This window comes from Sitodiplosis mosellana, unplaced genomic scaffold (genome assembly GCF_009176505.1).
Source record: "Sitodiplosis mosellana isolate CC-2019 unplaced genomic scaffold, AAFC_SMos_1.0 Smas_scaffold_1, whole genome shotgun sequence".
Taxonomy (NCBI): domain Eukaryota; kingdom Metazoa; phylum Arthropoda; class Insecta; order Diptera; family Cecidomyiidae; genus Sitodiplosis; species Sitodiplosis mosellana.
Window position 1 is genome coordinate 6118291 of NW_022595244.1, and position 19850 is coordinate 6138140.

The 19850-nt window shown below is 36.9% G+C and overlaps 4 protein-coding genes across 10 annotated transcripts; 2 read left to right on the plus strand and 2 right to left on the minus strand.

Moving 5' to 3' along the window:
• Positions 1–384: 384 nt before the first annotated feature.
• LOC129575138 (serine protease inhibitor-like) lies at positions 385–3487 on the plus strand. Its single transcript, XM_055458080.1, has 5 exons — positions 385–1315; positions 1546–1949; positions 2012–2247; positions 2345–2909; positions 3016–3487. Exons 1-5 carry the CDS (start codon positions 1291–1293, stop codon positions 3292–3294), a joined length of 1509 nt encoding a protein of 502 aa, XP_055314055.1. The 5' UTR covers positions 385–1290; the 3' UTR covers positions 3295–3487.
• Positions 3488–3674: 187 nt separating this feature from the next.
• LOC129575149 (eukaryotic translation initiation factor 6) lies at positions 3675–5143 on the minus strand. Its single transcript, XM_055458108.1, has 5 exons — positions 5009–5143; positions 4603–4864; positions 4309–4485; positions 3978–4159; positions 3675–3893 (listed from the first exon to the last, which is right to left on the minus strand). The coding sequence occupies exons 1-5, from the start codon at positions 5113–5115 to the stop codon at positions 3884–3886; spliced, it is 738 nt and encodes a 245-aa protein (XP_055314083.1). The 5' UTR covers positions 5116–5143; the 3' UTR covers positions 3675–3883.
• A 92-nt stretch (positions 5144–5235) lies between these two features.
• On the plus strand, positions 5236–10835 carry LOC129575012 (uncharacterized). Of its 4 annotated transcripts, none has more exons than XM_055457782.1 (6): positions 5236–5889; positions 5977–6072; positions 6197–6846; positions 6935–9041; positions 9142–9312; positions 9401–10835. In XM_055457782.1, exons 2-6 carry the CDS (start codon positions 6016–6018, stop codon positions 10505–10507), a joined length of 4092 nt encoding a protein of 1363 aa, XP_055313757.1. In that variant the 5' UTR covers positions 5236–5889; positions 5977–6015; the 3' UTR covers positions 10508–10835. The 4 variants fall into 4 exon arrangements, with proteins under 4 accessions (XP_055313757.1, XP_055313784.1, XP_055313776.1 ...); XM_055457809.1 differs by having other exon boundaries at positions 5331–5733; positions 9142–9309; XM_055457801.1 differs by having other exon boundaries at positions 5332–5889; positions 9142–9309.
• LOC129575040 (NPC intracellular cholesterol transporter 1 homolog 1b-like) lies at positions 10572–18460 on the minus strand. Of its 4 annotated transcripts, none has more exons than XM_055457876.1 (11): positions 18173–18221; positions 17698–17959; positions 17211–17577; positions 14455–14585; positions 14264–14379; positions 13489–14150; positions 12994–13423; positions 12069–12932; positions 11867–11992; positions 11505–11774; positions 10572–11384 (listed from the first exon to the last, which is right to left on the minus strand). In XM_055457876.1, the coding sequence occupies exons 3-11, from the start codon at positions 17360–17362 to the stop codon at positions 11127–11129; spliced, it is 3009 nt and encodes a 1002-aa protein (XP_055313851.1). In that variant the 5' UTR covers positions 17363–17577; positions 17698–17959; positions 18173–18221; the 3' UTR covers positions 10572–11126. The 4 variants fall into 4 exon arrangements, with proteins under 4 accessions (XP_055313851.1, XP_055313843.1, XP_055313825.1 ...); XM_055457868.1 differs by having other exon boundaries at positions 18030–18221; XM_055457850.1 differs by having other exon boundaries at positions 17211–17959; positions 18030–18460.
• Between the last annotated feature and the right edge of the window lie 1390 nt (positions 18461–19850).

The following is a 19850-nucleotide window of genomic DNA, read 5'->3' on the forward strand; positions in this document are numbered from 1 at the left end:
GTAAACAACGATTGACCTGTTTCATAGTTCTATTTCTTAAAAAAGCACAGGAAATTCGCTGCACATTTTTTATGATCATTATCAAGATTCCAGTATTTTTGGTTTGTACTCATTTAAAAATAGTCTTTCCGCATCATGTGCGATATTTACACAGTGATATTTCATATGACTATGCAAATATAATGGACGGTTTGACGTCGTCAGTGCTAAAGATGTGTTTCAATTGACAATGCCGCATTAACAGACCCCATTGCAACGAGACAAAAGAAACTACACGGTTGAAAAGTAGCATTGTGTGTGCGATAATAGAGAGACACTAGCAACCGGTTTGTGACGAAAATCGGAATCTCCAAATGGCTAATTAGCATGCGCTTGTATTAGAATTGGTTCTACATTTATTGTTTGTGTACGTGCAGTGCAGTAGTTTCTGTACGAAAAGATGTGAAGTTAAGGAAATCCCGTCGCACGCTTTGTTATCAGTCAATGGAAATGCGATCAAATTGCATTGACATGCAAATTCTCAGGATCAGGTCAAGTTCGTTGTAATGCTGTGAATCAGGGTGGAATTTTGTTTTTATTCGTCAAATCACCGGACAACGGATATTGATCTACGCTTAATTCACACACCGATTGCATTGCGTCTCAAAAATTCCCACACACAAACAAAATCATTAATCAATACACACGTCCGTATTTAACTGCGGTTTTACTTCTTCTTCTCGAAAAGCTATTTTATTGATCTTGTCTGTGGCTGGTGCTCTAGCTGATGGGATTTTTTTTTCTTCTTCTTCCACTGTTCGAATTATGTGTTTCTTGATTTTTGTTTTCGAGTGTGAGCGTGTACGGCGTTGTGTGTTTAACACTAACAACGTATTTACCTCTCTCGTATCACTGTCGTGTGTGAGAAAGACGTATACTTGTTTTTTTTCTCTGTTGTTTTTTTTCCACTTCGGTTGACTTCAAGTTGAAGCGGTCAGTCAACATCGAGAACACAAACCGATAAGCTGTCTTGTCACTTACTCACTCAACGACAATTTTTGTGATTGAGAGGTGAAGCACACATAAAATTTAGTTTGCGTCGCATCAAGTCGCAAATAAAGTCCAAGAGTGTTAGTTTGTTCAGTCAAATCAATTGTAATTTGGAACCAGTGATAATTTATTATCACGACGACGTTTTTGTTTCCTCTGCTGTCGAACAAATGTTCAACAAATTGGATATTTCAACGCAAAACTAGTGAATATTGAAAAAGAAATCTTTCCAACAAAGACTGTGTTCAAAAAAGAAGAAAAATGATTAAAACGTCCATAATTTTGCGTAAGTACTTTATTCTAGAAATAAAAATGTTTCCAGAGGTCAAGCTCTTATCAGTGAATCTTTGTGAGAATGTTTAATGTTGTTTTTAATTTTTGTTTTATACTCTTTTTTACCTCCTGTTTTGCATGTATTTTACTTCATCGTCCATTTGCTCGTCTATACATATGCACATCGAACGTGGTGGCATGGAAAATTAATGATAATTTTCAACTCGGTGCCGATGAAACTAGTTTTAACGATTGCAGTAATTAGCAAAGGTCAACAACAACAACAAAACCTGCAGAAGAAATTAAATGAATTGTACACACCAAACAAATCGAACAAAGATGCAAATGTGCAAGTAGAGCCGCAAGAAATCAAACCCAGTGATCCGATCACATTTCCGACCAGCGATGAAGATGGTCCCAAATTTCCACCACCGTCGGCACAGGCTGTGAATGCCATCCCAGCCAATCAAAATGCCAATTTAATACAGCAAAATGTTGAACAGAATTTGCCAGCGCATGGTCCACTTGTCAAACTGACACGGCCAACCAGGGTGGCCGTTGCGGCTACCAGTTCGGCGGCCATCACAAATCGGTACACCGTTGATCAGTTGGATTATGTGCGAGATTTTGCATGGACAATGTTCCAGGTAGGCAATTTGGCATTGCAAAATTATATTGAAGAACATATGAAAATTAATCGGTTTTTCAGGGTTCAAAGTTGCCATCATCAATTGGAAATCTGGTGTTGTCTCCAATCCAGCCACAATTACAGTTATCGCTACTCAGAACGGGTGCGGCTGACCTTACGCAGGAAGAGATTGCTCATGCCATTCGTGAAGTGAATCCCGGCGTGACCAGAGATTTAATTGGCCAATTGAAACTGGTAAACAGTGTTTCTACGAATTTGGGTGTCGCCAGCGCTATGTTTACTAAGAACAGTCTCAAGTATGTTACGTTTTTTTCGCATTTCGAAATGAACTTTTTATTTGAAGTTTATTGATTTTATTAATTGGAATCGCCTTTTCATTCATTCAATTTGTAGATTGAACAATTCATTCATCCAAGCAGCTCACGATCGTGATGTGAACATTGTGCCGGTTAATTTTGAGTCACAAGAAGAAACCAAATATATCATCAACAATTGGGTGGCCAATGCTACAAATAACCGTATCAGAGACTTCTTCAAGCCTGGCGATGCAATCAACTCGGGCGCACAAGTGATTCTAACCAATTCAATCTATTTCAACGGTGAATGGAAGTATGGATTTAACGAAGTAAAATCGGAACCATTTTATACCACTGAAAAACTGTCAAAGAATGTTCAAATGATGAAGAATCTTGTGTCATTGCGAACCGGTCACATCACACTTCGAAACGGATTCTCCGGCCAATGGGTCGAATTGCCTTATCGTGGCGATGAATTTTCAATGGTTATTATCGTTCCGACACAGAGACACTATTTGGATGAATTCATCCGATCAATGCGTACAAATGATTTCAGCGACATAATAAAGCAACTGTCAAACGGTTTCAAGAAGTTGGTGCATTTATCGATGCCAAAATTCACCGTCACCTCATCATTCTCATTGGTCAACGTTTTGTTGAAGGTAAAATTTCCATGGGTTGACTATTTCATGAGGTTTTTTTTGCGACTATTAGAGTAAATATTTGAATATTGTGACCTAAAAAAAAATGAAATATCTCTTTTTCCAGATGGGAGTGGTGGATTTATTCGCTCAAACCAGCCGTTTGCCATACGTAACCGACAACGGTAGTCCATTGCGTGTGCAGGACATAATACAAAATGGTTTTCTCTGTGTCGATGAAAAAGGAACGATTGCTGCTGTCGCAACCATTTCGCATGTGGTCACATTGAGTCTGAATAGCGCCCCCGAAGAAGTGTTCTTCAACGTTGATCAACCATTCTTGTCAATTATCGTCGATAAACGCAACCAAGTTCCAGTTTTCATTTCAAAAATATTCGATCCATAAATAATAACCAAACGCTATGACGTTTGACAAATAAATAGCCAGACTAATCCATGGAAATCCCTTCGAATAATGTAAAATATCTTTGTGTGGAAGAGAGAGAGAGAGAGAGAACCAACAATCTTATGACGAAATCATGAACTTGATTGACATTTTTTTTATAATGAAATAAAACATTTATTCGAAATACTCAGCATTTATAATCGCGAGCCGAGGTCTTTTCAATCAAAACCGCAATGTTGTTTTGCGTATTCAAGTTTACTGATACAAATGAATTGGAATAGCAAATCGCATATCGTACATCAGTAAAGGTGTCGAAGTTAATCACACCATCGATGACTCACCCACACTCAATCAGTGAAACACTATTTAAAACACTCGGATTGCATGTTTGTTTACACATTCTTTTGTAATTAGATATTTTTTTTTCTGTTAAACAATAACGATTTGAAAACAATCTCTTGTATATTTTTCAAATGTGTGCATATAAAATAGTTGAATTTCCCATTGAACATTCCTCGATGTTCGATATTTGTAAAATAGAAGAAATTGACCGGATTTTTGAACCAATTCGTGTAAACTCGTAATTTGTTTATGACATCCTGTGAGGAAAAACAACAAAAGTATGATCAATTAGAGCAAATTCGTTTTGAGTATCAAAGCAACGTTGCGAAATTGTTACTTACGCTTCAATAAGCGATGCTCGCAATGAGCTCGACACGCTCGTCGGATGTGCATCATTGAGTTTGAATACACTTTCGATTACGGAAATTTCTGTGGATGTTGAGCTCATTCCAACAAATGCACTCCAGTCGTTGACAACGCAACCGGCTCCAAGCACTTCGCTACCACGGTTCACTGTACCCGCCTGGCCAAGAGGTGATTTACAATCAATAAAATGATGAATATTTCGAAACATTTTGTAATATTCATAAAGGAATTTTTCTGTCACCCTTAAGAATGCCAATTTGAATCTTTTAAAATGACAAATGTCAGCATGAAAACTCGATAACTTACAACAAGCGGAACTTGAAGCAATGACGACAATTCGTCTTGATCTTCTATTGAAGTTTTTGGATGAACGAGGCCACCTTGATTGCTGAGCACTGTGTATGAACCAACTAAAACGTTATTAGCTACAGTTTGACGGAAAACTTCCACATTCAATACATCTCCGATGATTTCTTCTGTTTCCTACGATTGAAAGACATTCGGTTAGTAATTTCGAATATCAAGCCATTGAAGTGACTCATTGATATTGACTCTAAAAAAGCGTATGAAACAAATATATCATCACTAAAAAAAGTGCACCTTATCTAAGTCTGGATGAACCAATGCGACGTAGTCATTGCAAGCAATAACATTCCCAAGAGCAGATAGCCGTTCTTCAACGCGCTGTATCTTTACATTGTCTGGCAAGCTATTTCGTATGTGTTGCAATTCGACGTCACTGGTGCCGCTTGGTACAAGCAAACCATTCTTGTTGCCGACCGTTAATCGTCCGATGATTCGACAACCATTAATGCTTGTGTGAATAACTGGTATTGTTTCGGCTAATTCGGCTTCAAACACACTGAAATCATGCGAAACGAAATTTTTATTAGCAAAATCATTATCCTGATACACCACGGCATCCACGTGTGAATTGAGCAGATGGTGTGTTGACAAGGAAACAACATTGTAACATAACCTTTGTACGAAAAACTCGAAATTTTACCTGTAAAATGTCTCAGCACCACCGATAGCCACCAGGCAATATGAATTTGTTAATTTTGTGAAGACACCGATGTCATCATTGTTTTCAAACTGTACACGCAATGCCATTTTTCTTCTCGCACAAATATCACTTATTCCGTTTTACTTGATATCAAATATCCTCTGACTTGACTCTTTGGGTACTTGTCAAAAAATAATGTTTAACTCGGTTTCAGTCACACGCTTTTAATAGAATTTCTAATCAATGACATTGGAGTGAAGTTGGTTCGACGGTACCTTGTTGTATGACCAATTGAATTTCATAACATTATGCATTGTTCAATGTTGCAATTTCGAATTGTTTTTCGTTGCGAAGAAGTTGAATTTTTCTTTTAAAATATTATGAAAAAAATGATGAAAAAATAATAAAGAAAAATCTTCTGGAAATTAGTATTATTTTCACTCAAATTGAATTGCAACAATAACGATGGTGTGGAGAATTTTGAATTTCATTTGTCCGACACCCTCCCTTGCTGTGGCGCTGTATGCAGCATCAATTGTGTGAAGAGAATTCGGTTCGTGTCGAACTGTCAATTCACTTGAAAATTTGAACAACAACCAGCGCAACGACGCATTCATCTGTTCAACAACAATTTTTTAATGGTTTAAAAGAAAAAAACAGAACACCATATATTCCAGTTTTTGTAATTGTTTGAGTAAAAAGTGTAGTTAAATTTTAAGAAAAGTGTATGTAAATGTTCTTGTGATTGTAGAATAAAAAAGATTTTTTAGAAATATTGAAAGGGAAATTCATCAAAACGATTTTGGTCGGCTGCTACTGATATGATCAGCACATCAAATGCAGTTTAACAGTTAGATTGGCGCGCGCACACATCAATTTAGGTGATGTGCGCTCAATTTTTTCATTGAATTTGGATCGAATCTCCTTTTAAAATCAGAGATATTGATTGCGTATCTATTGAATTTCAGATTTTCAAGCAATTCGGAAAATTTCAACAGAATCTCAAGATGAGCAAAAAGTCATTTTCCAGCATTTATTCAGAATATACGAAGTTCTATGGCGAGGTATGCAAAAAAAATGTCTTTAGGTTATGCTTTCATTGGTTGTAAATGCATTTTCATATATTTTTACAAATTGACAAACATTCGATTCATGATGGCAATTTCAATGTATTATTGTTTCTTTCAGAAAAATCATGCCCAATGCCTGGAAGTTTTCGCTCGATTCGATTTGAAGAGCAGCTACGCCAACTACAGTGAACAAGTGAATTTTCTGCTACGATCAGCATGCTACTGTTTGTTCTCATTAAAAAATCCAAACGAAAGGTACAACGTTTCGATTGCAAATGGTTATAAAAACGTTCTGTCCGAAGCAGCAAATGGTTCTGATTATGAAAAATTCTTATCGATATTGAGTTATTTCCTGACCAATTCGGATCGATACCTTGCGTTGATCTCGGGATTGTCATCATCGGCAACGAGTGATTGGCTGCGAGCAACGAACAAATACATATTTCAAGTGCTCAAGAATGCAAATATTGTCGACGATGTGGCTCATATCAAGCGTAAGGAAATCTATTTACAACTCACACAAGCGTTGTTGATATTTGTGTACGCCGAAGTAAAACAGGCTAGTTTGTCAAAGAGCAGTTGGAAATTCGATGAAAGCCGGAGCTTCTTGAGTAGTTGTCAACAGTTCAATTTGTTCCAAGAAGGGGAAAGCATCCGGCAATACAGTTTATGCTTCGAAATGTTGGACAAGTTTCTTGTTGCTCTCAGTTCAGAAGCTGGCAATGGGAAATTGGGACAAGCCATTGAGACATTTTTGAAACATTTAAAGTAAGATATCGATTTTATTAACAAATTTTCGATTCACATCAAATTTCGCAACTTGGATGCTATTATAATTCAATGCTCTTCCTTTCAGATCGTTGACAAAGTCAAATGAGGTACGTGCAACACTCACTCAAGACAATTACGTGACATTGGCCAAAATTTTGAAAGCGTACACACCGCAGTTTGTCCAAACTGTAGACCCAAAGAACGTGGCTGGCTGCTTCAAAGTCATTGAATACGTTGGTCGCGTGGTGAAACAAGTGAAATCAACCAAACCATTTTGCACGGACTGCAATAGCATCGGCGAACATTGCACACACGAACTGGCGGTTTTAGCATCGGAAATGTATTCAACGTTGATTGAAAAAGAGACCGGTGAGCCGATTGAAGAATTTGCCAATATTATCCAGTACGATTTTGATGCCGTTTGTAAGCTAAAGTGCGCCAAAATGCTGGATACACAACGCGATGCCGTTTCCAAGGTTCGAAATTTGGCAAGAAAATGCGAATCAAAAGAAAACGCCAAATTCATGATACCAGTCATAAAGTCGCTCTTGAAGCGCTACAATAAATTCAAACTGATGGAAGAACAACTGTTGGTGAATAGCTTCGATGTGGTGTATATGCTTAACCATTTATTCACTATTCTCAATGCAACGGATCGATGGGAGGAAGTGGTCGATGTCGGCTATTTGTACATGGCGTTCCATTCGTCGGTTCCGAATCATCCGTCAGGAAATTTCGAGCACATTGTTTGGACATTGGCCAAAAAGCAAAAAGATAACAAAGCAACGAAAACCCCGTACGACAACTTCAGCAAGCCCACAGAGGAATCATTGTACGGACTTAAGCTACCCGATAATTTGAATATTAATAAACTTTCACTCGATTTGTTGAGAGTTGGTTTCAAATACGGTATTCTAACACCTGACCTGAGTAACCGAGTTATAAATCAGCTACTGGAGGCATCAATGAAGAATTCCGATTCATTACGATTCGCATTGTCCGTCCAATCAATGAAATTCGACAAAGAGACCAGTGAACGAGTGGATAAGCTGGTGAGTTTGTTCCATGCCAAAAGTAAAAAGGATTTGTCAATTGCACTGCAGCTTGCCGCCATCAAATACCTGAGATTGAATTTTGAAGGCACACAAATACAAGACAAATATTCCAATCTAAGCATCTCAGAAGCACTATCAGAAGCGCAAATTGCATCGCAGACCAGCATTTTTCGTGATATTACGTTCGATCAAGAGAAAACTCAAATCGAAACGTTGCGCTACGTGAAAGATAAATTCATTGGATTTGTGCAATTTTATCTAAGTAAAACGGATGAAGAACGACAGAAATTCAATGATGAAAAGGAACTATTATTGCGGGAGCTCAAGGTAGTTGCAAATCAGTTTGTTGTTCGTGGTTATATGGAAGATGGGTTTGAATTGTACATGGCGCTGTTTAAGCTGTCAAAAGAAATTCAGGATGAATTTGGACTGATCGATGCATGCTCATTCTTTGCTGAAAACTCGTCAGATTTCAAGCAAAAATTCTCAAAAGAAAACCTACAGTCAATCATCGAAGAATGCTTTGCTGCCTGTGTAGAAAAACTCAAGTATTTAAACCATTTGTCGACTCGCAAGCAAACTCAAGTATGCTTCTGCATTTTGAATCTAGTATTATACTACTACGAGGACAGCGGTAAATATGAAAAAGAAATCCATTTGATTTTGGCGTTTATTTTTAAAACCATCGGCGGCACTGGCGATGAAAAGATGGAAAAGACAATGGAAGCTTTGATTGGGTCCATAGAAAAAGCCAAAACGAATAACGAAATAAGGAAAAGTTTCTCGGAAGCGATTCGCATCAAATTCTATTCGGTATTGTTCACCATAATCACAAAATACGGAGCACCGAGCGCTTTTCATCCGACCAAATTTATTCAGTTCGTCATGAATCACATTAAAACGTATTTGAGTGTGTATTACGACAACACAGCCGCAGTTCCGATATTACTGTACAATGTGATACCGGAAATGGTGATGTGGCTTGAAGGCCACTATCAATTGAATGTCGATATTCCGGCGCTTGTGCTAACGTTGCTAAAATTATCATTGAAATCGGGCTATGCAAACCGTTCGGTTAATTTGATGATCGTTCTGCTGCAAATGGATTTATTAGGAGAGAAATTGACACCGTGCAAGGTAATTATCGCCAAAAAAGTGAAAATTCATCTGAATTCTAAGAGTGAACGAAAAAAAAGGATTCGAGTTCATTTAAACAACGATTTCATTCTCTTAACAGACCAAATTGAAGGCATTGGAATATGTGATGCTGTCAGAAGCCCCAACATCAACCGAATATAAAAAATCGGAGAGTCCTGTGTACGCAATAGATAACAATAAACTGTGTGAACCAATTCGAAAGCAAGCTACCGCTACCAGTCCAATGAAGTGCCTATCACCGAAACAGGTTGTTAGTAAATTGGTCATATAAATCATTATTCAATTGAAAACAATTATTTTCCTCCTAAATTCATGTTTAAAATTCATTTCATTCACAGAGTGTCGGTAGCCTAACAACTCAATCGATTAGATATTTGCCGAATCACGCGAATGGCTGTGAGTGTGGGATTTGTTTCAGTCCGCAGAACAAATTTTTCATCTTTTGTGTGGCTGTGGCCTACGCTCGTTACGTCTATGTGAACGATGAAGAATTCGATGCAAGAACGAAACGTGCTGTATTCACCGAGCTGCTCAAGTACTGGGAGAAGTGTCGAAAAGAGAAAACGCTGCCCAAAAATGATTGGTATTATATTGTTAGTGCTCGTATGCTATCATATGATGCTCATTTCAAATGGAAATTTGAAAAAGACTATTCAAACGCTGTAGATCAATTACTTCGAGGTTTGAAAGGATTGGAAAGAGTTAAAAATGGTGCAAATACACTAAAATACGACCTCCAACACCAGGTTGATCGAATGAATGAAACAATCCGTTCCAAAGAGATGACCAGAGAGGAAAGATATGCGGGCCCAAACTATATCATTCGTAACAAAGGGTTCGTTGATCAAGTGGAAGCTCAACCAAAGAAAAAAGCGCAACCAGCTACGAAGACTGCGGCAAAATCACGAACGCCTGCCCTTGTAGTCAGTACACCAAAACCACGAGTCAACCTACTTGACATGATAAACAAAGAGCCAACACCGAAATTCGCCAATTTCCAGATACACGACGACGGGGCTGTAGGAGGTGCAGAAATCACACCCAGCTTGAAGCGATCAACGCGAAGTCAGAGAAAAAAAGTGGACGAGACACCGGTTCGTAAGGCATCGGTTTGGGAGATTTTGGATGATGACGAAAATAACGTTGCCAAAACCTCTGAACGACCGAAACGTGTTCCAAAATCAAATGCAGCACCAACCGATTATATTGATTTAGCATCCGACTTACCACCGCCGAAAATAAATTTCAAACGTAATCTGCCAACCATTCACATAGACTTAACTTCACCACCAGAAAAGAATGCTGAAAACAATGAGAAGTCAACACCGGAAACACCAATCACGTCAAAACCGCCACAAATAAGCGGACCCAAAAAACCAAAATGTCCACCAAAAAAGGATGCACGTAAAGTGGTGGTCAATGAAACCTATCTACCGAAACAATGAACAGTTGGAGAGTTCGAGAAGCCAAATTAGATTAAACCAAAAGTGAAAATGAAAACAAAAGCGATTCCATGATTTTTTCTTTCATTTAGTTTTTAATATAAAATGTCCATAATTCCAACATGTTTTATCAGACCTGTGTACATTTCGAATGGAATTGGTGTTCGCATAACAAAACATTTCTATTTGATCTGACTAATACAATATGTACAAATGGCATTCCAAATAGACTGTTTGTTTAACTAAATTTTAATTATCTAATTTTTTTCTTCCAAAATGAATCAATAAATGTTGTCACGATACAGTGCAAAGTGTGACACTTGAACCAAAACATTCTTTCGTTCTTTACTCTAAGGCTAGATTTTGGCATTTCAGCAAAAAATATACGTATCAAAAATGAATCGATGTTATTCCTAATAATACATTCTACTATCTAGAAAGGTGTTGTAATTAATGCTGACGTCGATCTATAACCATTTAACATCATGATAAAATCAATTTCCACAAATTTGTGCAGACACAATGGTTTGAATAACTTATTGGCACTCCTTAGAATTAACCATCACTTAAAATGGTAACATGTGTGAAGTCAAGTCATTCGCTTGAAGTATTTTCCCGTATCCTATTGTGCAATATCCTTTTGAGTTTTTTCGTCCACATCAACATTTTCATTTGGCTGAATGAACGATACCATTTCTCTGTTGTTTGAACCGTCCGGATGATTGAGACGGCGTTTTCGTCTGTCGTTGTCATTGGTCGGTGTAGCTTGGTATTCATTTGCTGAATGGGAATGGAATTCGGCCGGTCCAAAGAAACTCAGAATCACAGGCAAAAATATAAGGCCGAAGAACAATCCGAATATGATCACTAGAAGGAAAATCTGCAATCAAAATTTCAAATGAGGTTAAAATCTCAAATTTGAAAATGTTGAATCATATCAAGTCTACGAGGATCAATGATCATTCATATATTTGTTGAAAAACCACAAAATCAAAGGTACCTTGAAAAAGGCTTGGAAGGTGTACGCTTCGGAATTAGCCAACATTGAAACGGCAAGCAAAGTGGACAGACCACCATAAAAAACAGCCGGCACAATATGCGTAACTGTATGCAAAGCTCGTTCATGTTTTGTTCCAGGTCCGGTAACTAAAAATGTATGGCCTATATGAGCCGCATAGTCAACGCACAAACCAACCGCCAATTCCAGTCCAATGCACGACACCAAATCAATTGTCAATCCCCACGCTTCCATTAGGCCGCATACATTTATCTGAAGTTAATAAGAGGGAATGAATGATGAAAGGTTGAAAATTCGAAATTCATTTCGACTGCAAGCATAATATTTTCAAAAAAAAAACTCACCAGTGTCAACACGACGCACATAAATATCCAAAAGCAAATATTCGGATTTAATATTAAAATTGTTGTACAGAACATAACACAACCCAATGCCAACATAATGTTTCTGCTGACCTCCTCATCGATTACCTAGGAACAGAAATGAGTCAGAATTGCTTTCAATATCTCCGTCATGGAATCGTTCTTCGAGTCAATATTCACTTACCTCATCTGTCACCCAGTTCCCATATATTCTCCCCCATACGGTTGCAAATGCATCTCCACTATGTAGTTCCGCTTCTTCTACGATTTTTTCAATTGCGTGCATAGCGGGCAGATAGTTATTGCGTCCATCAAATCGTTTGTAACTGAAATTGATGGTGGAAACGGTGATTTCTGGCACTGGTTCACCACAAACAAGCAGTGATTTGAATCGGAAATTTGCTCGATATTTGCCACCTTTACGAGTGTGCAAGAATTTCGAAAGGTAAAACCGAAAATCGTAATCGCTCATTGTCTGATTGAAGAAATCAACCTCATAATAAGTTTGAACAAACTGATGGAATGGATTTACCCATGACGTTATTTCGTGTACTAAATCGGTTCGATTTTCAATCGTTTCAACCATATTTGCAATATGATTTAGTTCTTCAGTGTAATTGAGGCTTCCCATCAAAATCATCGCTTCGTAGCCTTGGTCGGGGAAGAGATCGTTTTTAACAGCCGTAAATTTACTGAGATAAGTACGTTGTGGGATAAACCAATTTGGATCGAATTTTTGCTCGAGCCGCAATAGACCGGTGAAAGAGTACGACGTCACAGCCACTGTTGTCATCAGGACAATAATTTTTCCCGATTTTGTCATAATGAAATTGGTGTACATGTATTTCACGATTCGATCCATCAAATGTGCATCACACCATAGTGTGTTAGATTTATGTGTGATACACGGCGCGAATGCGTTGCGATTGCCCAAAATACGTTTTTCGTCAATTACAAAAATTGCCACCACAAATGTGTTGACATAGATGAATATCAGAACGACACCCATGCCAGCGTATAAGCAGAATGATTCCAAGGAAGGAAGAATCTGTAAACGAATATAATTTTGGGTTGAGACTTTAAGAAATGGGAAAACTGCTGATACTTACAGTAATAGATCCGATGACGAATGCAACGACATCAGTGAATGATGTGATTGTAATGGAGCTGCCGGCCATTTGAAGCATCATTCCGATGCGTTCGGGAAGCGTTGATGGATCTCGAGGCGATATGTGCTCTCTTTGCACCTTCTGCCAACACGCCATTATTACAAACATATCATCAATACCCAGACCCATCAGTAGGAAGGGTAACGATGTATGCACAGGACCATACGAAATGCCGAGATACGAACACAAGCCAATGGCTGATGCAAATGCCATTCCGACACTCATCAAACCCATGCTGCAGAGTAACACTCTCAATTCAACCCATCCGAATTTGGACAGAACCATAATCATGAACATAAACATCATCGCGCTACCGAACACTATTTTATTCATGTCTTGGAACATGGTTGCCGAACTGATGTCACCGTAACTAAAAATGTACAATTTTTCCATTTTAAAATCAGTTTTACTTTTTATTTGTTGCATTTCTCTCACCTTCTGCCAGCTGAGTAATAGATTTTTGTTTCATCATCTTCCAGATCCTCCTTCATTATTTTCATTGTATTCAAAAATTCTTGTTCCCATGCAAGTGCTTCTTCCGAAGCCCAATCCTCTGTACCAGCCGAGTTTCCAACTTTGTCATGATTCACTTTCAAAAAGTTAACATAAACCATCCAATTCGTCATCAATCCCGTTGCGGCAACGATATGACCAGTTTCATTACGCGTAACACCTCCCAACAAGCGCTCAAAATTCGCTTCATGACCCGTTGTTTGGCTGGTACTGGTCGTGTGCAGTGCATTCAAAATATCTTGTTTGGTCATGTGATTTACATCAGTGAAATTCCACATTTCCAAAAAGTTCTGTAGCATACAACCAATGGGCAATGATTCTACAATGCTGCAGAAAATTATTGGCGCCAAATCCACGCTTGGATCGAATGGGCGTTCACTTCGCGTCATTCGGTGCAATTGTTGGGCAAAGCTTGATAAGATCAAATTCGAATCTCGTGTGCTTCGTTTTCTACGACGTTTCTGATCATTTTCATTGAAATCCGCTATATTTGGAATATGAAAACACACATCATTCCATCCGATTGACGTTCCATTCTCTAGGTTCGCATTAAAATTCATGACTTCTTTACTGATTTCCAAGAGCTGCAAGAGGGAAATGTAATTTGTGATTAAAATTTGATTTATACTGATAGACAATGATGAATTGAAAAGAGTTTTGCTCATAAAAAAGTTCAATTTTGACCAGACATTGGTACCTTTTTCAGAACATGCGGTTGAAGTACATCTGGTGCTGTGATTAGTACACTTTGTAACCGAAAACCTTCTTCGAATGACTTCATCAGCCATTCTGTATCCCTGAGAAATTTTGATTCTGAAATGAGCCCAGAAAAATGTAAGTAAATCTGTTTGAGTGATTTCGATTAGAAATCATTATATTCATCAATACCTGGAGGGATCCATAATTTGAGTGGATTCTTTTCACTATGAAATTTAAAATAACCCGAGCTACATATGAGAGTTAGAAGAAATGACAGAAGAATTGTTTTCACAGGATGCGTTGCAACGGTATAACCCAGTCTGAAATGAATTATCGAAAAAGATTTCTTTTAGATTTGTGATGAAAAATGCATTCAATTCAAAAGTCAATATAATTTGTCATTATTCTTTGTGCTATTAACCCTCTAGTTCGTAAGACCGCCTTTAGGCGGACAACAAAAAAAACGCTATATACAGTAAACGATACGTCAGATCAAAATGTTCACAGCTACTTTTTTATCCGTAAACCTGTCTTCTTCATTTTTGTCACTTACACTTTTAGTCTACGTCAAGCGGTTCATTAGTTATCAACAAGAATTTACGCGGAAAACAAAATTGACAGAATTGATTATTTTTTATTTCAAAATTAGACACATTTTTGACACTTTTACCTAAACAATGGATTCGATTGTTCTCGGCTATTTGTCAATAGCATTTTTCTAGTAAACTATGGGGAATTTGGCATTTTAATTATTTTTTTCGTAATCTACGCCCCAAAATCAGTTTAAAGTGAGCTCCCCAGCTCTGTAGAAAAATGGTGCAGTAGAGGGTTAAACGAACGATAAGTTTATTATCTCATGCAATTGAGTCGTCGACATATGATCGACTTTTTGTATACGATACGCGCAACAGCTACTTTTTTTTTACAAAACGGTGTAAATTTCAATTATTATCAAATGAAACCCGCTTTGTGAATGTGAACAAAAAAATCCTGAATCATCGGATTATTGAACATAAGTTACTATTCATGGCATTCATTAGTTTCCAAACTCTGAGATTACTTGCATAACCCAGTTCTTCTTCTACACCACTCGATGAATATTCATATTGGCTAGAACAATGGAAAAAAGTGCATTTGCGATGGAGAGATAAAAATGGCAACCAAATTTAATGTAGTTTGTTAGTGCAAAACAACGCATATACTAATTTGTTTACATTTTCCATGATAGCTCCATAGTTTATTTGAGTACAATCACTTTGGTCGACGTTCCATTTCCGATTTCAGCTCAGCTGAAGTACGATAACGAATAATGAAATTGAGAAAGGGAAATAACAATAAACAAAACAACGAAATGCGTCTAAGCCAAAGAAACTTGAGCAAAAAAATTACTTAATCGTTTGGATTGACTAGCAGAAGACGGAGTTTGCACCCACTCCTCAAGTAAACAAATAAGTAAATCAGCAAATGCTAAAATAGTTTGAAGTTAATACGATTCTAGATTCTCATTTTGATGATTTGTGGCCTTTGACTGACACTGATTGGTGACAAACGTTGATTGGTTGCACGCAGATCTCAAAAACGGTTTGAAATTATATTTTTTTCTACATTTTCTTATCTCATTATTTAATTTGGTGATATAAATATATATGAGGTTATGCAAACATAATGCGAGCTTTGATAAAATTGCTAATTTCAGACAATTTCGGACATTGACAGCGATATAATGAAATTATCGCCTGCCAGTGATAATGACAACGATAACGTTAGATGATTGCAATTTTATCAACAGTTTTCATCGTAACTGTCCTATCATTCTTTGGTGGAATATTTTTAGCACTACATGGTGTAGTTGTTATTTTTTTCCCAAGAAAATTTTAAGAGTCTTTAGGCCATTTTTTTGGACCGTAAATTAATTCATTTTAATGTCCATATTTTTTTATTTGAAATGAAGCAATTACGCCTAATTTCAAAAATGAAATAAAATCATGTTCTTGTAGTTCACTTTTGAGATAACTCAACAAAAAAAATTACACTTTTTTCGTTACCAATGTGAAATGATGTACGATGATCATTCACATTGAATGTACATACATAAATCACATAAGTGAAGAATACAATATCATCATATAAATTTATTCAATTATTTTTGACAATATTAAAATGATTTGGATACAAAAAGTATACTACGACTAAAACTACATTCCACGATAATAATTTGATGAGAAACATCAAATTAATTAAACTCCTTAAATTTACAAGCTTCAAGAACGCAGAGCGGAGCGAAGCGACGATCTGTGGTCTTGTTTTTCATTGCGAATAATTCAAACATGTCACTTTTATTCTGTTTTGTTGTACAAACGGAATAGATAGAAATTCAATGCTTTCAAATAACCTCTTGGACCTCTGTATTGTTCATTATTAATATTAAATTATAATTAGCATGTTTATTTTCTATTTTTTTTGCTGAGGCAAGTTAGACTCATTGTAGATAATAATAATTCATCGTTGTTGCCATCATTCTGTACCGCTAGCCGTAAATAAACCTGATATATTTTTGCTGCACGTCACACAAAACTGGTTCACTGATTCTACGAAAATTTATTACTCTAATTGGAGGATTGCGAATTTTTTTTGAGAAAAATGCTATTTCACAATCGATAGCAACTGTTCTCGAAACTTTGTTCAGTTGGCCAGTGGCCAGGAGTCCATTTGTTCAAGGTTCACACCATGAATAGTGTCCATGATTTGTCTGAAGTGGCTTATTGTTCGTTTATGGAACGATTCCAAACGATACTCGATAGATAACAGAGAAATTGCCACATCTTTTCAGCGTTGAGTGTCACCAAAATATATATGCCAACTATAAATGACGTTCGTCTCGAATTGAGGCCCCATGGAAGCGATGAAAAATAGAAAAAAAAGACAGAAAGTCGTTCGTTACTTACCGATAAAACATACGGTCGATTCCATGTGAGAATTTCGATGAGATATTACTGCACGTTTTCAATAAGCCAATCGAATCGGATTTTTGCGATTTGTCTGTGTCATCGTCATTCTCTATTGTTATGTTCTTTTCATTTGCGGCTTTTGCACTCATTTTCTCTTCCTAGTTTTATCTAATGCAAACAACAAATGAATCCCAATCAACGTTGCACTTGAATTGACACGCAAATCTTCTTTTATCGGTCAATTTGTTGGGGCTAATTGACGATACACTTTTCTCATTTCTCGAACAACAACAAACCAAAAAATTGTTCAAACTATAATAATTGACAATGCAATCAATTGGACATTTTACGATGAACAACACAACTAAACGACAACAAATGACATGAACTTGCACAATAAAAACAAAACGGTAATATGATTGTTGCCAAAATTCAACGTTTAACCAGATATGTTTCAACGTAGACAAGAATCAAATGTATTTACTGTCAAAAGTGTTTCGCACTATTCATTTCATTACAAAGGAAAACAACACAAATAACTGGTCGATGTCAAGTATGTTCGGTTGAACGGTTGTCACAATCACGTCATTTGATGATGATGATGATTATATTTTATTTTTTTTTGTTATTCTTAGCTCCTTCAATTGAATATCACTGATTGATTCAACTAAATCAACTCATTAGATTCTGGTTAGTTGCATTTTTGTGCGAAATCTCTGCAATTCTATTGATCTCGTGACTGGCCACTGCAATGCAATATATGAAACTTTGTATTATAATTTCTTTTTTGAATCGTAGTTACTCAATTTTATTTACATTTCAATTAAATTGCTTGGTGAATGTATTTTCTGAGTAATTTCATTCAAACAAAGTTGTTGAAACAATAGAATCGTTCGATTTCTGTGTGGTTTTCGAACGCGTTTGCTGTGATATAAACATAGTTTGACAATTATATGCACCTTTAGCGAGGCTTTCACGTCTACCTTAACGAAAATTCTAAACTCAACTGACGAATGAGTTACTGTCTCCCAATGACACATATTGTCATTCGGCTTTGTTTTTCCATACATACACTTAATTTTTTTTATACACAGCCAAACTCATACTCACACATAACTCGAAGCACACATCTGTTATGTTTTTCATCGTATCCGATAGTAAAATGCAGTATTTTGTATATATGCCTTGTGTTGTGGTCGCATATGCCGTCTCCATATATATGTATAGTATATACACACCATCAAACTGGTATGTTAGCGTACACGTCTCACACCATTACTATAACGCTACGTTAAATGTTGACTATTGAGCGGGTCGCATACGGATTTGTTCCACGCTATTTACATACATTTAACGGCATCGCTAGGTTCGATAACACAAATCGATGGATGTATCGTGACGGCGTCGACTTTTGGACCTGAACTAATAGCCATAGATGTGATTAACCTGATGATGCAAACGTAATTCATAGAACCAGTTTTCCTTGTCCATTGAAATTGGCCGACAAAGTTTTTTTTTCTGCTCTTATCTATTGAGTCTTTGGCGATTTGAAATATCGTACCTACGTTTCGGCGACGCAGCGAATAGTATTCCTTCAGGAGTTTGTGATGGTACATGTCGCATTTGAACACAGTGAATGGGCAATACATTGGAGCAGTGGACAGTATAAAAATTCTCTCATTCCTACCATCTCGATATTAACATTCCAAACATTCTTTTTCCGAGCAGAAACATATTGAGTATCTCAACTGTGAATTCTCACTCAATAAAGCTATCTTATACACTCTTCCTTACAATACTGCAAACTTTTTCCTCTGAAAATAAGTGAATATTTTCCGTTCGGCCATACAATCAACAAATATTTTCATTCTTTGTGGAATAGTTCAGTCTCAATTTCATTTTACGAACATTTCAATTATACGATAGAGATATGAACACCCGATAAAATGCTGCCATGATTGCTGTGTGTACTTTTTGAAATACATCAGATAAACAAATAACTGAAAATTATTCGACCTTAGCCTGAGCGTGAGCATGCAATCTCAGAATGGTGAAGTAAAAACACTTTGTTTTTAGTTTTTACTTACACATACAAAATTGTCAATATCACAAGCGCATACTCAAGCATACAATCCAATTAGAACACTGGTTCAATGTAAATCCTATGGAAAATTTAGTGTCTTGGCACTGATTTATTTGAGCTAATCGATTTTTTTACTTGAAAAATAGAAAATTTTCAATTTAAAAACAAGAAAAAAAATACAAATGTGTTTACCGTTTAAAAATCGAAATTATTTGCAAAACAAAAATGATATTGTTTTCATTTGAGGCATTCGAATGGTGCGCGTGTTTCGTGCAACAATTGTAATGTTTTCGGTAATTTGTGAGCTCTACCCATGCGATTTGAAAAGCCAAGCTAGCGCATGCCTGAGTATTAAAATGGCTGAAATGTCACCATCGTGCACGATGTTTTGGATTTTAAGGCGCTTGGTTCGTACACGCGCGTCGGATGTCCGCTGAAAAATAAACAATAACGCATGCAACACAATCGAAGCGACAGCCGAATCACACACATAACCACATCGACGTAACCAGAATTCCAAGCGTATTCCAACTGAAGCGCATCGGTGTAGCGAC

Coding starts and splice junctions, on each gene's coding strand:
- LOC129575138 (XM_055458080.1), top strand. CDS start 1,291: ATGATTAAAACGTCCATAATTTTGC. Junction 1,316..1,545: donor TAAAACGTCCATAATTTTGC/GTAAGTACTTTA, acceptor CGATGAAACTAG/TTTTAACGATTGCAGTAATT. Junction 2,248..2,344: donor TTTACTAAGAACAGTCTCAA/GTATGTTACGTT, acceptor TTCAATTTGTAG/ATTGAACAATTCATTCATCC.
- LOC129575149 (XM_055458108.1), bottom strand. CDS start 5,115: ATGGCATTGCGTGTACAGTTTGAAAACAATGATGACATCGGTGTCTTC. Junction 4,486..4,602: donor TTCATCCAGACTTAGATAAG/GTGCACTTTTTT, acceptor TTTCAATCGTAG/GAAACAGAAGAAATCATCGG. Junction 4,160..4,308: donor TGCTTCAAGTTCCGCTTGTT/GTAAGTTATCGA, acceptor CCTCTTGGCCAG/GCGGGTACAGTGAACCGTGG.
- LOC129575012 (XM_055457782.1), top strand. CDS start 6,016: ATGAGCAAAAAGTCATTTTCCAGCATTTATTCAGAATATACGAAGTTC. Junction 6,073..6,196: donor ATACGAAGTTCTATGGCGAG/GTATGCAAAAAA, acceptor TGTTTCTTTCAG/AAAAATCATGCCCAATGCCT. Junction 6,847..6,934: donor ACATTTTTGAAACATTTAAA/GTAAGATATCGA, acceptor TCTTCCTTTCAG/ATCGTTGACAAAGTCAAATG.
- LOC129575040 (XM_055457850.1), bottom strand. CDS start 17,362: ATGAGTGCAAAAGCCGCAAATGAAAAGAACATAACAATAGAGAATGAC. Junction 12,933..12,993: donor TCGTCATCGGATCTATTACT/GTAAGTATCAGC, acceptor ATTCGTTTACAG/ATTCTTCCTTCCTTGGAATC. Junction 11,775..11,866: donor TGTGCGTCGTGTTGACACTG/GTGAGTTTTTTT, acceptor TATTAACTTCAG/ATAAATGTATGCGGCCTAAT.